The 18581-nt window shown below is 31.5% G+C and overlaps 1 protein-coding gene across 1 annotated transcript in view; it reads right to left on the reverse strand.

The window, feature by feature from the left end:
* Positions 1-2476: 2476 nt before the first annotated feature.
* The window catches only part of LOC142331197 (PI-PLC X domain-containing protein 2-like), a 64873-nt gene continuing 48768 nt past the window's right edge, over positions 2477-18581 (reverse strand). The window contains exons 2-6 of the mRNA XM_075376934.1: positions 17696-17992; positions 16721-16902; positions 9585-9792; positions 5100-5358; positions 2477-2932 (exon numbers count right to left, since the gene is read on the reverse strand). Coding sequence (XP_075233049.1) covers positions 2662-2932; positions 5100-5358; positions 9585-9792; positions 16721-16902; positions 17696-17992 — 1217 coding nt within the window. The 3' untranslated portion in view covers positions 2477-2661. The remainder of the gene's footprint in view (positions 2933-5099; positions 5359-9584; positions 9793-16720; positions 16903-17695; positions 17993-18581) is intronic.

Raw genomic sequence — 18581 nt, forward strand, 5'->3', positions numbered from 1 at the left:
TAGTTTCCTATTTTAATAATTTATGTTACCATTTTAATAATAGTTGGAGATTGGAATGCAAACATTGGAAAAGGGAAGGAAGGAAATATAGTGGGAGAATACGGGCTGGGCAAAAGGAATGAAAGAGGGGACCAACTTATAGAGTTTTTGCATGAAGTATAATTTAGTAATTGCCAACACCCAATTTAAAAATCATAATAGAAGAATATACACTTGGAAAAAGCCAGGAGATACTGCAAGGTATCAGATAGATTATATCATGGTTAAGCAAAGATTTAGAAATCAACTCGTTGACTGAAAAACTTACCCTGGAGCATACATTCATAGCGACCATAATTTGGTGATAATGAAATGTAGATTGGGGTTTAAAAACCTAAAGAAAAGGTGCCAGATGAATCGGTGGAATTTAGAGAAGCTTGAGGAAGAGGATGTAAAGAAGATTTTTGAGGAGGACATCGCAAGAGGTCTGAGTAAAAAAGATAAGGTAGAAAATGTAGAAGAAGAATGGGAGAATGTTAAAAAGGAAATTCTTAAATCAGCAGAAGGAAACTTACGCGGAATAAAAAGAACTGGTAGAAAACCTTGGGTTTCAGACGATATATTGCAGCTGATGGATGAACGTAGAAAATATAAGAATGCTAGTGATGAAGAAAGTAAAAGGAACTATCGGCAATTAAGAAATGCTATAAACAGGAAGTGCAAACTGGCGAAAGAAGAGTGGATTAAAGAAAAGTGTTCAGAAGTGGAAAGAGAAATGAACATTGGTAAAATAGATGGAGCATACAGGAAAGTTAAGGAAAATTTTGGGGTACATAAATTAAAATTTAATAATGTGTTAAACAAAGATGGTACACCAATATATAATACGAAAGGTAAAGTCGATAGATGGGTGGAATATATTGAAAAGTTATACGGAGGAAATGAATTAGAAAATGGTGTTATAGAGGAAGTTGAAGAGGAGGAAATGGGAGATCTGAGATCTGAATTTAAGAGAGCATTAAAAGATTTAAATGGCAGAAAGGCTCCTGGAATAGACGAAATACCTGTAGAATTACTGCGCAGTGCAGGTGAGGAAGCGATTGATAGATTATACAAACTGGTGTGCAATATTTATGAAAAAGGGGTATTTCAGTCAGACTTCAAAAAAAGTATTATAGTCATGATACCAAAGAAAGCAGGGGCAGATAAATGTGAAGAATACAAAACAATTAGTTTCACTAGTCATGCATCAAAAATCTTAACTAGAATTTTATACAGAAGAATTGAGAGGAGAGTGGAAGAAGTGTTAGGAGAAGACCAATTTGGTTTCAGGAAAAGTATAGGGACAAGGGAAGCAATTTTAGGCCTCAGATTAATAGTAGAAGGAAGATTAAAGAAAAACAAACCAACATACTTGGCGTTTATAGACCTAGAAAAGGCATTCAATAACGTAGACTGGAATAAAATGTTCAGCATTTTAAAAAAATTGGGGTTCAAATACAGAGATAAAAGAACAATTGCTAACATGTACAGGAACCAAACAGCAACAGTAATAATTGAAGAACATAAGAAAGATGCCGTAATAAGAAAGGGAGTCCGACAAGGATGTTCCCTATCTCCGTTACTTTTTAATCTTTACATGGAACTAGCAGTTAATGATGTTAAAGAACAATTTAGATTCGGAGTAACAGTACAAGGTGAAAAGATAAAGATGCTACGATTTGCTGATGATATAGTAATTCTAGCTGAGAGTAAAAAGGATTTAGAAGAAACAATGAACGGCATAGATGAAGTCCTACGCAAGAACTATCGCATGAAAATAAACAAGAACAAAACAAAAGTAATGAAATGTAGTAGAAATAACAAAGATGGACCACTGAATGTGAAAATAGGAGGAGAAAAGATTATGGAGGTAGAAGAATTTTGTTATTTGGGAAGTAGAATTACTAAAGATGGACGAAGCAGGAGCGATATAAAATGCCGAATAGCACAAGCGAAACGAGCCTTCAGTAAGAAATATAATTTGTTTACATCAAAAATGAATTTAAATGTCAGGAAAAAATTTTTGAAAGTATATGTTTGGAGTGTCGCTTTATATGGAAGTGAAGCTTGGACAATCGGAGTATCTGAGAAGAAAAGATTAGAAGCTTTTGAAATGTGGTGCTATAGGAGAATGTTAAAAATCAGATGGGTGGATAAAGTGACAAATGAAGAGGTATTGCGACAAATAGATGAAGAAAGAAAAATTTGGAAAAATATAGTTAAAAGAAGAGACAGACTTATAGGCCACATACTAAGACATCCTGGAATAGTCGCTTTAATATTGGAAGGACAGATTGAAAATTGAAGGGAAAAATTGTGTAGGCAGGCCACATTTGGAATAAGTAAAACAAATTGTTAGGGATGTAGGATGTAGAGGGTATACTGAAATGAAACGACTAGCACTAGATAGAGAATCTTGGAGAGCTTCATCAAATCAGTCAAATGACTGAAGACAAAAAAAAAGTATTTTCAAGTCTTATTTATTTCTTATAAATTTTACTACATTTGTTTTTTATAGTAAAAAATTTAACAGTAATTCCACAACTGAATTATTACACTAAAATTACTGTTACACAACTGTTTCACACTTATTTACACATAATGTACAACAGATTTTTTTATGAATACCTACTACATGTGTTATGAGTATGTAGTATTACAATAAAAGTAGCGATTATGAAAGCCAGCACGTTTTAAGTTCCATTTTATAGCAGCCTTTACAATTCCAGTTCCTCTAATAAAATCACAGTCTACAATATGACATAAACGTCCCCACTTTCCATTAAACCATGATGTAACAACTGGATTTACTTTTACTGCCATGTTTCTTAAACCACCGAGAGAATCGAATAACACATCAAATGCATGTGGTGTTAACTGAACCATCGCTGCCCATGGTGCTGATACTTGACTGAAAAAAAGAGGTAAAAATCCATATTACACACAAATTACAGAAAATAAAATAGGTATAAAAAATTAAAGATATTAAATTAAAATAATATCACAAGGAAATGAAACATTAAAATTTTTTATCCTTGGACAGTTACTTTGCTCTACAATTGTTCTTTCATTGATTCTGCCATATATAAGTAAAAAAGTAATGGAGAAGGCTATATCCTTGTTTCTCTGTTCTTTCCTTGAGGTTGCTTTTCTAATTTTTCTATTTTATTACAGTTACCTAATTTTTAAACAATTTAAAAATTTTTTTCTGAAAGTTTTAATCTTGCACTTCCTAAAACATCTTATTCCCATTTTACATAAATTATCAAATATATTTTCAAGATCTACACAAAGTATTCAGTTTAGTTTTTCTTCAAACCGCCTTATCAACTTATCCTGGCTGAAATTGCATCTAATGTTTTTATAGTTTCCTGATACTGATTTGAATTACATCTATTACTTCTCATTCTAATCTTCTATGCATTATTCTAAACTGCAATTCTGAAGCATTATATGTGTAATATATAATGCTTCAGAAAAAACATAAAACATAAATGTTGTTTAAAATGGATTTTATTTTTTTAAGTATTTAATTATTGATTAAAAAAGAGTTCTCATATTTATCAGTTCTGGCTTTCTTTGGTATAGTAAAATAATCTTAGTTTTAAGTATTAAAACTAAGACTTTTAATCTGAGAATAATTTTCCTGTCTTATTAATTTTGTATACTAATGTGTGTAACGAGTAAATGTTCCATTGTCTAAATCTCATCACAATCACTCTCTGTACATCCCCACTCCACCATATTACTTTGACTTCTTGCCACTGTAGTCCTAAATCGATTAGGCTCCCGCCAAGTAATATATGGCAACTCTGTGTTAGGATATAGCTCCTCTTTGGGAATGAGGCCGATTTCATCAAGTAGCGTCTTCCTCCACAGTTGTTTAGTATACAAAATGTGTTCTCACAATAACTTTGTCATTCAAAAGTTAATTATCAGTTCCAACTGTTTCCATCTTTTCTAAATCTTTCAGAGCATTATCAATTTCTGGTCACATTGTAAACGGTCTCTTCTGCAATCAACTAACTGATTCAGTGAGAGAAAACCTGCACTTGAGGAAGAATGTTTAAACCTACAAAAACAAAGTAATTGGCACTACTGTGACTTATGTGTAATGAATTGGTATTTCTGAATAGGTTTATTAAATGGCAATTAAAGGGTTTATTTTCAATTAAAATCGTGCAGTCAAATCAGTAATCTCATATTCTGCTTTGGGCAAGGCCTTTGCAACGTTTTTTTCAGTAAAATCAAGGTAGATTACTCTGGGAGTCAATGCACTTCATGGGAATAGTCATGTTATTTAAAATCCATTAATTCAGTTTGCAGCCTCAATGGCAAACACTACTTTGCAGCTTCAGTTACACAAAAACTACTGGACCATTCAAAAATTATGTGAACCTTTTCATCTAAAAAATTTCAAATCAATAACTTTAACTTGAAAATGGACAAAAATTGGATAATTTTTTTATTAAGAGCTGTAAATTTTCAAACTAACTTAAGTAAATGTTGTATGTACTTACTTTCTGTGTGCAGGAATAAATAACACCATATTCTCCAGTTCCAGTACTCAGTAGTTCTGATTGCCATGTCACTTGATACTAGCAGTTAATCAAGTATATAAGACTCTCCCATATTTGAGCACAGGAGTAAATATTCCATTATCTTAATCTCCTCACAATCACTCTCTGCACATCCCCCCCCCCCCTCAAATTAGTTCTTGCCACTAAAGTCCTGAATCGATTAAGCACCCGCCAAGTAATGTACATCAACTTTGTGTTATAAGGAGCTCCTCTTTGGGTATGAGACCCATTTCATCAAGTAGTGTCTTCCTCCACAGCTGTTTGCACCAGGTCTCGGGTGGAAGCTTCAGAGGTGCTCTTGTCTGTATGAAGGTATTTCTAGATTTAAGCTGAGGATTGACAGCCACGTGGTTATACGTAGGGTGTTTAGTATCAGTCATATGTTTTTTCCTGTCTATTTCTCCCACCGCTTTTTGTCTTATGGTTAGGAGGTGCTGGTATAGCACCTCCTAGCATGTGGGCCATTAAAATAATATTCATCTAGAATCTATGACTCACCTACTGAATATATCTTCAAAATACGTTGAAAATTCAGCAACATTTTGCACATTTCCCCATTTCTGTTGAACTGGAGCCCATGTGTAACCAGTTCTAAATTCTTTAGCATTATAAGCTAATATAGCTCTTCTTCCAGTTAATTTTAATACGTTGAGTGATACACTCCAACCCAACGATGCTGGTGCTAAATAATCTTTCATTTCCTCTTCAATGAATGATACCAACTTCATATGCTTTTCTGTTCTATCTTTTGAAAATCCTGAAAAAAGATTATATTGAATATAAAATTATATATATATATATATATATATATATATATATATATATATATATATATGCACGTGTTAAATAGTTAATATATAGATGTTATTAAAGTTTGAAAATGGCTTTAAATTTCAAAGTCAAGGGATACTAGGAGGTGAATAAAAGTACAGATCTAAACAACTAAAACAAGAGTGGCTGTAGTAACAAAATTTTGGCTTCTTGGCATTTTTTCTTCTTTTGGCTTTTTACTTCAAGAAATAAGTACAGTATTTGATTGTCCCTAAATTAATTACGTACTGGAGAAAGTTGTAGTGGTTCAAATATTTGTATTCTAGTGCAAGTTTTATTATTATTATTATCATCATCTTCATTTACTCATTTAGTTTTATTACATAATAACGCATCGTTTAAGAAAAATTGAAGAATAACTCTATTGATGAAAGGACACAAAAATAGAGTCCTTTACAAGAGGTATGTGATTTATTATATATATATATAATAAATCACATATTAATTTAAATGCAATTTGTTTAAGTTTATTTTTCTCTTTATTGGATAGAATTAAATATAATGAAAAGATATATTTTACTTAAAAATATTACCTTTATTAACCTTAATATTACCTAAATATTACCTTTAGTTGGGTTAACCAATCAACTATATAAAATTATAAATTAAAAAATAATATTTAATTTATAAGTTTGTGTAGACTGAGGTTATAAATCGACTTATAAATTAAATACATTTCTTTCATTTACAAGTTTGTATAGTTAATTGGCTAACCCAAGAAATTAATGAAGGTAATATTTTTAAGTAAAACATGTCTTTATATATGGCAATAAATGATGGATGCAATTTATTCTTTTTTATTTTTGCATTATATTTTTTAAAAATGTATAAAATACTAACTATGAAATACCAATGTTGTTAAAAAACATGTTATTGAACTGATGAAACTGGGTTATGACAGTTCCAGATAAAGAATAAGTTTCTTAAAAATATATTATTAATCTAATAAAATATACAGATAATTGTAAAAATATAAATAAAAAATAAGAAAAATAATATACATATATAATATATGCTATTATCTATATACAAGGTCCGTTCAGAAAATAATCAACCTTCATTTTTTTAATCTTTATTATTAATTTTACAGATTACTACTGGTACTTGTTCCCCTCCACTATTCAAACACTTTTCCCAGTGGTTTCCATTTGCAAAGGAGTCCTGGGTAGGTTCATTTGAAATAACTTTTAAGGTCCATGACGAATTTGCTTTAATAGTTTCAATAGTCTCAAAACAGCGTTCTTTCATCACTGATTTTAATTTTGGAAATAAGAAAAAATTGCAAAGAGCCAGGTCTGGCGATTAGGGAAGCTGAAGAAGAACATTCATCTGATTTTTGACTGAAAACTGAGAATTGAAGAAGCTGAGTGAAGGAACCATGAGTAGTCTCACCACAACTCTTGTCTCTTTTTGTGGAATTTTTCATGTGTAACCATTGTAAAATGCCTTGATAGTATGCACGGTTCAATCTTGAGGCAAAAATTCAAAATACACAATTCCATTAAAATAAAAAAAACAGAAGTTTTACAGTTTTAGTTATTCTTCTACATTATGTTTCAATCTTTTTTCTGAATAATATATCAACTATTACTGGAGGTATTATTATTATTATTATTATTATTATTATTATTATTAGTCTACAACAGTACATAACGAGTGTTGAAAAATTAAATAAATTTAGCTGTCCATAATCAATGATTCTCAAATAACGTTTTGATCAGTCAGTATTCAAGCAATTGCAAATAAACTTAATTCTTTAAAAGATTTAAAAAATTCACTCGATTGCTGGAAGCAAGTTAGATTGTACCACACATAGTTCTGACCAAATTTTTACTAATATCTTTCTTTGATAGTACAACCTCTTATGTTTAACATCTCCTATGTTCATATTACAAGTACCTTCACAAAACTCAACTACCTCTTGAGGTTGTGTCTGACCCTAGTAGGATGTCCATGGATAGCAGATAGTTGAACAGTTCATAGGTATGGTTGGTAAGGGAAAATAAAATGCATGGACTGTCATGCAACAGTGTCATAACCCAGAATGAATGACTGGAACCTTGTACTGACAGTCATGAGAGAAGAAGAAGTGAACTCCCAAGAGTTAATAGAGTGGAGAAATCTAGGGAAGTTAAATCCCAAAGTAAGGCTATGAATGAAAATCCTGTAGGCTAGGTAGAAACCTTATCTCCAAGCTTCTCTTATATAAATCTTGTAACATTGTTGCAAAAGATTATTAAATACTGGCAAACTTTATAACCGAATGCTAACAACTGTAGCATAATAAATGGGAAATGACTAAAACAAAAGAGATTACAGATGAAGATAACTTAAGAATATTAAATTATAATGCTTGTGGTTTAGAAACAGCAGGTGATTATTTACATAATTATCTTTCCAGAAAACACATAACTTCATCAAATCCTATACAAAGAAGAAAATGAAAAGTAGTTTCTACCTCAGTCTACAGTAAAGTACCTCAAGATAGAGTACAGAAACAAGAGTTCTTCTTTTATTGAATATTAAATGGTGCCCTAAAATAGTTTCTTACAGCAGGCATAGATTGAGGTATAAGTTTAAATTTTCAAGAGGATATTTGATAATGTTTCAATGAATGCACTCAATAGAAGTAGGAAGTGACACAGAAACTAAAGAATTTTATGATATTTTATACTTAAAATTTTCTGACTACTGTCAGTAAGAATGACTACCAAATTTTTCTGGTAGACAAATAGAAATATGGAATGACCTCAAATTAAAATATTGCTCTATGACAATGATAATGCTATAACTGTTTTTCTACAATCAGATAAACCAGATGTTTAAATACAACTTCTTCAAGTACACACAGAGGTTAACAAGCATTGTTCACCTTTAAGAGGTTTTATTTTTTTTTTATAGCAAAGCTTTCACAGTTGCTCAAGATGACTGTATGTGCAAGAAGATGTGATGTAAGATCTAATCATCATTTGAATAATGTTATTGATAATTCATTCAACTATGACTGAAAACAGATTTGTACAGCTGTTCAATCAATTCATCAAAGAAAAGTTCCAGAAGAGTAGAAGAGCAAGCTGGTTGTTCCTATCTATAAATGAGGGCCTACATCTAACATCAGTAATTACAGATCTACGGCCTTTTGAGTATCGTTGTAAGATACGTGATGATATCCTACCTCCTGTGAGTTACTAACTTGTTCATGAATTTGTAATATTTTTATTTTGTTTTTATATTGTAACTGTATCATAGAAAATATTTTTCTGAGGTTCAAAAGAATGTTCTTTATAAATATCCAAAATAAAATTTTTGGAAAGGTGTAGATTCTAAAATGTCATAAATATAAGAAACTATAACTTTATGCACCTATACAATTTTATAATTCTTTACATAACTTTTATTTTAAAAAAAGGTAATTTTTACAAGTCTTCAGTAAATTTGCAATTCTTTTTGGGCATTTTATTAATATGTAATTTTATACAAATTTGTTGAACAAAATTGTACATTACATTAATTTATATTTTACTAGATAATGTTAAAAACTCAAGTCTTCTCTCCAATGATGAATTTTTTTTATAAACAACAAAATAGGTCATTAATTTTGGAAAACGAATATAATTTAAAACTAACAACAAATTTTTTTCTTAAGTATAAAAATGTATATACAACAAAAATAAAACATTACTTATAGTATAATATTTTGTCATACAGCTTGTTGGATTTACAACTTATCAATAATTTTATTTTTACATTATTAGATATTTATAAACAATGTGTTTTGAAACACAGACAAACTTCTGTGATACAGTAAGATTGAAATAAAAATATCACAAACTCATAAAAACGCAGTTTACAGGAAATAAAATATCTGCATGTAACAGAAAAGCAATATGAACAGAGAAGTTCTGCCACTTGTTTAGAAATAGTTAAATGACTGGATAAATAAAAAAAAGCCTTTGGGTCGGCAAGCATGACAAAAATACTCACAGAACTATTTCTACTAATAAAACTATGTAATATGAATTATGTGTATTACATTATCCAAAAATAATGCCTATGTCTTTAGTATACTATTATTATTATTTGGTATACTATTTAATAATACTAATGTATTTAATACTAAAAAATAAAAATTATTTGAAAAAAATTACAAACCAACTGGGAAGTTATGAAAATCCAATATAACAATTTCTTGAGTATTTCTTAAAAATGTCTTAACATCCTGAAGAATTTGTCTTAAAGGTCTGATTTTAACAAAATCATGATTACACCACCAAACTTCATCCAGATCTGTAGGATAATAGCCAATGCGCAAATCCAGCGCTCTTGCACCCCATTTTAACTGATTCAGAACATTTATTTCCTAAAAAAAAAATCAGACATATTATTATTTAACTATTAATATTTAGGAAGAAAATCCACATTTTTCAACATGTACGTATGTAATTATTACTGTTATCATATTAACATGTATGTAAGGCGATTCCCCCAACCAAAAAAAAAGTTTTTCATAATTCATATTTTGGAATTTTTTTATTTTCTCTCATCCAGCTGATATTTTTACATACATATTCAATTTTAAATTAATAAACAGTGATATGCGAGGTTATCAATGAACAAACCTGAATTGTTTCCTTTATAGAAAACTGGACACAAAGAAAAATTCCTTTTGAAATACAAATTGAATTAGATGGGCAGCAAGGCAAAATTGTCCCCATTACAATGAAATCAGTGTAAAGACCCTGATAGCTCATTAAGAATACAATGTTTCTCCACTTTGAACAATTTCATGTATTATGATCATAATCTAAAATTTTGACTTATAACACTGAAAATTTTGAGAGTCCAACTTTTGAAAGAAGAATTCATACTTTTACCATTTTTATTAACTGTGTCAAATTTTTTCTTTTTTTTAATGATATCCCCACATAAGCTTAAAGCTTATGCATTGGGTGGTATGGAAATGGAATTTTTTAGTGTATAAAAAATGCCATTCCTGACCAGGATTTGAACCTGGGACCTCCAGATGAAAGGCTGAGATGCTATAATTACACCATGAAGGTAGGATTTATTAGAAAATTTAACTCTTTTTATTGAAACCTCTACAAATAGCTTGATCAATTTATTCAAATTCAGATATTCTAAACTTCTTGAAGCAGCAATTTTGAAAACAAACTTTAGCCATTTTATTTATTTGTCCATATTGTGCCCAGTTATGAATACGCTAAATTACTTCATCACACACACACACACATATATATATAAAACATATTTATTACCTTTCTCTTACTTATCAATAACTTGAACTTCTTCATTCTAAAGATATTTTAAGTTTAGAAAATGTTTTTATTGAATAAAAATGAATTCGAAATAGCCTATGAGATAAAACCAGTTACATTTAACTGAAAATTAATGTACATGCAAAGATAGCTGTAATGGAAAGCACAAATCAGTACATGTGATACTTGTCAACATTTAGAAAATATAAAATCATAGATGCACAGCAGATCTACCTGTGGTATCTGAAGTAGCATTGGCACTGCTAATAGAGTAGTGAAGGGAATAGTGTGCTGCAACAGAATGTCATAGGTACCCAGATGACATCATAAGTAATTACTGGTTGAGCAATCCAATCCCAACCTACACATCAACTGATCTTTCTAAACTTTGACAAGTAATACACTCTTTTCACAACTGAGAGGTTGCAATTGATTGATTGAAATTTAGTAAATTTCCATTTCTACATCATAATGCTGAACAAATTTTTCTTATGATTCATTATCAAATACAATATGAATATAGGTCATCAGGTATCAAGGCGGCCCAGAAGTTCTGTTGCTACTCCTGGATTATGTATTTTGCAAATGGAGGAATTAAAATAAATTTTTGTAGGATGTGAAAGTGAAGGGACTAACAAATAATATTGCTGTTACACAGAGATTCTCTGTAATGAAATCCACTGCAAAATCCAGAACAGTAATGTTTTACTGTATTTTTAAAACAACACCCAAAATTAATGTTAAAGAACGTCTAATTCAATCCAGTAAAGGATGGATCAAATTGAGCATTGAGATTGGGAAAATTGAGGATAAAGATTAACTGACTCATATCCTTGCAAAATACATTAACTGTAAACGGATAACCCTGATGTTAACTTTTTAAAAACAGGTCTAAAAAAAGGTTTTACTCTATGTTTGATTAGAAGTTATGTAGTAATAAAATTAGAAATATTAGAAAGAAATAACCAATTAGTTTTCATACTAGTGGGGTTTTGTAACAATATAGAACTTCTTTCTCTAATAATAATGTAATCCATTATTTTGTTCTTCATTTAATAATACTTCTCATATGATACCTGCCTAAATTATTTTATATAAATATATAAGTAAAGAATATAGTAAAACTATACCAGCATTCTTTAATTTCTATATTAAAAGAATCAGTTATTAAATTTAGCATTCTTCAGTTTAAAAATGCTAATAATTAGCATCCTGTTAGAGCTGGGTAAGAACTCAGGTCCTCTAAGAAATTAAAATTAAATATGATTAATTAAAATAAAATTATTAATTTTTTTTGTTTTCCACCGAGTTGAAAAATTATATATAATTTCTTACATAATGGATAGTTTCAGACAGAAAAAGGTAAATTAATCTGTTGCTATGCCCTAGTCTTTCTTATGTTTATGATGCATGTAAATAATCAAAAATAAAAGAAGGAAGCACTAGGTAGAATGGCTTCTTGTGAATTTAAAAATATTTGTTATATAGCCAGTTCCTATAGAAAACAGAGTACTATCATTTACAGAACCAAATAACATCTGAAATATGGTGGGCTTGATATGATGATAGGCGACAGTAGATCTGATTCAATGAGCAACAAAATGTGGTTATCAGTTAACTGATTAGCATGTTTGGTTAGTGAGAGTGGAATTTTGACAACTGCACTGGAGACTGGAAATTACATAGAGATGAAGGAGAATCCTTGGGCCAGGGATGAATGGTGATAGTGCTGGTGTAAGGGACCTGCCACCAGGCAGAACACCAGATGATGACAATGAAAAAGTAGTTGGAACTCCTCACTATTTTTAATAAGTGTCCCATTGGATTAATTATTTTTGAGAATGTACATTGTTTTTATTAGTCACTTGTGATTCACATCAAGTATCACCTTATTACATTTTGTACACACTATTTTGTGTTTAAATATCATTATGAAACCAAAGTTCTTATGTACAGTCTAATATGGTGTTGTTATATTCTTATACGTTAGCATAATGCATTCCTAAGTTTTTATCCACATCAGTTCAATAAAATGCCCAATAGATCAATTTACATTCAACAATTATAAGTCTAATATTTCATGATATCACAGGCTTATAAATAATGAGCTATTGAGATAATAGACTGAATTAATTCAAGGTATTTTAAAAACTGAAGAGAATTCAAACGGTTGGCTCTTCATAAAATTTATATTATAATTTCTCATACTTTATGATTGGATTGGTTCCTTCTCCTCATAAACAATTTTTTATGTATAACTGAAAATCTTTTGCTACATTATGTTAAGATTATCTTATGTAAATATTCATACAAATGTTATATTTATATAATATAATATTTATTAAAGATTAAAATAAACATTTTATATAAAAGAAAATAAATATGACTAATTTGTTTTTTCAGGTACCAGTAATCAGTAATGTATTTATATGCACTCTTGAAGACAGTATAGCCATTCTGAAGAACAACCAGCACCCCATGTCGTAGACAACTAGGAAAGTGTAAATTGAAGTGATTTCTTATAACTTTCAATGAGCCAAATATTTCTTACTGATTCTTCAAATTCTATTCTTATAAATGTCAATTAAAAGTTTCTAACAGTTATCGCTAATTTTAAAAAAAAGATGAACAAATTTACTGTAGAAATTACATCTAAGAAGTCTGTTCAAAAAATACGTAGACCAACGTCATAAAACAAAATGTACTTTATTTAAAAGTTACTTGTCTGGGTCCCCTTTAAAATACTCTCCTCCCCGATGCACACACTTATCCCAACTTTTGGAAACAGTCCTGGAACGCTTCTTTTGTGATGTTCTTCAGTTCCTTCATCGCATTTGCCTCAATCTCGGGAATCATCTCAAATCTTCTTCCTTTCAAAAGTCTTTTGAGTTTGGGGAACAACAGTGATGGAGTGTTTGGCCAAAACTCACGAGTTCTGAGGGCTGGAGCGTTGTCGTGATGAAAAAACCAGTCACCACTCTTCCACATTTCTGGTCTTTTCCGCCGGATAGAGTCCCGCAGACGTTTGAGAACTTCAATGTAGTAAGTCTGGTTCACTGTGGGGCCTTGGGGGAGGTACTCGTAGTGGACTACACCCTGAGCATAAAAAAAAACTGTCAACATCACCTTCACATTGGAACGAACTTGACGAGCATTTTTTGGTCTGGGAGATGTTTCACCTACCCACTGGGACAATTGAACCTTTGTTTCGATCACCCAAGATTCATCACCTGTTATGATCCTTGACAAGAACTTTTCATCTTCTTCTGAACATTCAAGCAATTCTTGACGCTTCCGCGTTATTATCATCCGGACATGATATATTTCTTGTAAGTAATAAACAAAGATATATCAGATTATATTTCAAAGTAATATAATAACTTTAATATAATAGCTTTATGACAATCGACATGAATAGCTGAAAATCACTACAGTAATTCAAATACTTGAATGTAAACGAATAATCCCCCCCCCCCCCAATATGAAACCGTAAAAACTAAAGATAACAGCAACATTTCATTATTCTCTAAAATGGTTTGTATGTGCCTCTGGGTGAAACTTGCGACATAATGTTGCATAACAGATACAATTCACAAGAATGTGGTGGATTGTTAGTTGGTAGTCACAGCGAGCACAAAAGGGTGTATCCATTTGCGTCACCAGACATCCATGAGTGAGCCTAGTGTACCCTATTTGTTATTTCTGCATGAGAAGCTTCGTAGTGCTATAGTGTTCTTAGTTGGGAGAAGTTTGTTCATGGTAGCATCCCAATCACTTTGCCAGTCATCATGAACTACCCTCTTCAGGAAACAGATAAGATCATTATACCGTAAACCCAAGCGGAACCCTAGATCCCTTCTAGAATCCTCTAGTTTGCCAAGTAGACAATAAAGTTTAAACGCAACTGCCCATTCAGCTTGTTTCCTCCAATTCACATGGAGATTCAACACAATAATATCAAGCCGACAACTAGTCTCCATGCGCCTTAACTCGTCCTTTACACAATCACATAGCACATGAAAAGTACCATCCAACTGTCTACACTGTGGACACATACCAGAATCTACCAGACCTAATCACTGCAATCTGTCCCTGAAGGTAACATACCCACAAAGAAATTTCATCACATAATTGTTCAGGTTCACCCAAGAAGCGCCCCGCAAACTGACATCTGGAAAGAGATCGTGCGTATAATGCCTACCCTCTGTCTCATCCCATCTGGCCTGCCATAAAGCATTGCCATGTCACTCTATCTCCCGAACTTTCTCTGAAGTCAGCTCTCTTCACCTCTTAGCAACAAAACATTGTTGCCTCTCAGACGCAATCAAGTCTATTGGTTTCACCCCTACAATCACAATGATTGCCTTCCATGAAATTGTACAGTAGCATCCTGTTACCATTTAAAGTATAAAGCGTTGTGCCCTTAAGAGTATATCCCGATAACTTCTGAAGTTTAGCCTATCCCCCCAAACAGGCGCTTCATATAGCATAATTGTATCGCAAACCCCCTTATACAAAATACTCATACTTTTAAAATTAAGATCCCAATCAGGATTAATCACACGTCAAATGCCAAAGAAGGCACTACAGGCCTTCTCCACGATGAACTGAAGGTGCTACTTAAATTGCAGTTTTTCATCAGGAAACACCCGAGGTACTTCTGAACCTGAACATACTTGATATTCTGGCCTGTCATCGAAACCCAGACTCGCCGATTCACTGCCAAACGACCTTTGAGAAGCATCATTGCGGTTTTCTCCAGGCTGAACATCATCTTGTGTTGATGACTCCACAGCTCAAGTATCCTGCATGCCTGGGTTGCTGAGAGCTCAACCTCCCTCCGTGAATATCCTTCGATCAGCAGAAGCCCATCATCAGCATAAGCTACAACGTGACACCCATTAGGCAACCTCAGCCACAAAAGTGAATCAAATTCCATCACCCACAACAAAAATCCCAAAATGCTGCACTGGGGACACCCTTTGGATAGCGTCATGCAAACATCATGATCATCCTCGTGGAGCAGCACATCTCGGTGACTTTGAAGTAAGTTTGCAATATATGCAATTCACTCTCTTTTTTGCAGCTGATAAATGGCAGAGGGCCATCACAAGTTATTGAAGGCCCCAGAAATGTCCAGAAGAATTCCCAGAACATATTCTGCAGCACTCGAAGATACAGTACTCAGCACTACGTCCTCCGTACCCTTTCCAGAACAAAACCCGTACTGATTGTCCATTAATAAACCACACCAAATCAATCTCTTGATTGTATGAACATACAGCACCTTTTCAAAAACCTTACTAAGTGTTGGAAGCAACGTAAGGGGCCTATAAGATATGCTAAAGATGGGATCCTTGCCACCTCCCTTGTACAACAATTTCACAACCCCTTTTTTCTAACACAATAGGAAGTACCTCGCAAACAAAAATCTATTAAAATATGTATAATGGACAGCACTCACACCCCAACGGAGCAAACAACCGCTATATCATCAAAGCTAGGGGCTTTGGTCCTGCCCAATCCACAAATTGCCCGATGCACTTCAGCCTCTTTAATCTCAGAGGAAACTTCATCCCCGCGAAACAGAGCAACCTCATGTTGAACCAGCAGATGATATGTGGTACCCTAGCTTCATTGTCGTCAGGCAGCAAGTCATTTAACAGTTTTTAAAAATTTCAGTTTTATTTGAAATTACTCCTTGCCGGGTCGAAAGAGCAGACAGAAAAACGTCCTTTTTCCATTTACGGATTGCTTTCAATGCTGCTTATAAAACTCATCCTCACACCATTCCCAAATTGCACAGCAAAATTGAATGAGTTGTTGCTGCAATTACTCAACAAATGTTACAACATGTGTTTGTTTAAGAGCATGCAATGTTGTATTAAATTATATGAATTGCATAATGGTGGCCACTTTCAGTAACTATTGTAACTTACTCAATTTCCTATAAGGCTGTGACACTTTTTGAACATTTTGTATAATAAACAAATAGTTAATCACATATTATACCTGGTTGTAAGTGTATTTATAAATAATAGTATTCATGTATGGAGAAAATGATTCTTTGTAAGCCGCAGAATTGTGTGTTCCAGGTATAAATAGATTTGCAAGTGTTAAGCGTGATATTGCATACCATGTCTCTTCCATCCATCTAGGTTCAGTTGATAAACAGGAAGAAGCAGAAAGTGCACCTAAAAAAAAAATGAAATAGTTTTGTAATTTTTTCCACATGAATTTGAATTAACTTATTAACTGTTAATTATGTAAAAGCAATTTTATCAGTTTTTTTTAATGCAAAATTATTTATATTCTTTACGTAAAATTATATCTAAAATCACTAGTATTGTCCTATACATTGTATGTAGTGTTTTATAGAGCATTAAAGCATTTCTGGATACATATTTATTTGATCTTAATATTATTGAAACATATGTATATAGATACGCATGGGCTACTTTTTTAAAATAAATTATGAATTTTAGAAATAATTGTTCGACACTATTAGGTGCCGACTTCATACAACAGAGTAGTATCACTTCAGTCTTTCATCCAGAAGATCCTGAGTTTGAATCCTGGTCAGCCATGGCAATTTTCATTCATTACAAAAGTTCTATTCCATATTCCATACACAAGCTTTCAAGCTTATATATATGATGTAATGAATTAATCATCAACAAAATAATTAATTTCAAATTATTATATTAATTGTTAAAAGTAATTTAAATATTAATTAAATTTAATTAACACATTGTAGGTAATGGTGATTAATTATGAATTTGTATATGCAGTGTAATTTAGGAGCAGTATGGCATTTATGTAGGAAATTTAATACCAGATTGTTAATTACCTTATCTACTTAATGAATTTAATTCAGTTGTTGAAATTTTAATAAATACTGTATTTACTACAATAAAAATTACTGCTTACAAATATTATTATTAACATGCAATTAACATCAATAATTAATGAAATTAATTCACTTACTGGAATCACCCCGGACATAAACAGCCCAAAATCCAAGGCAGTACTTCGTAAACGTATTAGGTAATGTACTGTTTTGCACTTCAGTAATATTAGTTGTAATCCATCCAGTGCTGTTAAAAACTGATGCAGAATATAATGGTTTACCTGATTTTTTAGTCGGATCAAAATCATACAATTCAACTTTATCTCCGGGTAAAATAAGCTCAGCATCCCAAAATAATACTAAAAAATCATGAAATTTATCACTAACTTGAGGGGATATAATAATGTCAATATGAACAGCATCACATGATTTATCTAAAAAAAAGAAACAAAAGAAAAAGTAGAATATAAATAAAATTTACAACAAAACCTTCCTAAATATAGTGATACATATTTTGTTTTATTTTCACTTGAACAATCTTATTATTCAGGAGGTACTTCCATATTGTTTTAAATTTACAGATAAGTTTATTTATAATAATTATTCCAATTCCCAAAAATGTTAATCTCAAAAAACTAACCTAACTCGCTATTTTTTTTTCTTGCATAGATAGATAAAGAAATTTTTTTTGATTTCAGTGTGATATCTCAAAAAATATATAAAAACAAAGATCATAAAGTCAAAGTGGAGAAATTGATGTAAATTGTTTTGTTTTTTTTTTTTAATATAATAGTAATTGTGCAAAATGCAACTAAAGGAAAAAAACATTTTCATAAAGAATATTGAAATGAGAAATTTTTAAATTTAGATTTGTATTTACACTCCTGTAGTTTGGTATAGGGAATAACCTGTTAAATAATTGGTCTAAAGAAATAAAAGTACTCATAATAGCATAATTTTAAACAGGAAGAGTTCAGTTTTCAACCTAATAAATACAAGTAATACTTACTTTTAAGTTTACTA

Source organism: Lycorma delicatula, chromosome 10 (assembly GCF_047948215.1).
Source record: "Lycorma delicatula isolate Av1 chromosome 10, ASM4794821v1, whole genome shotgun sequence".
NCBI lineage: Eukaryota > Metazoa > Arthropoda > Insecta > Hemiptera > Fulgoridae > Lycorma > Lycorma delicatula.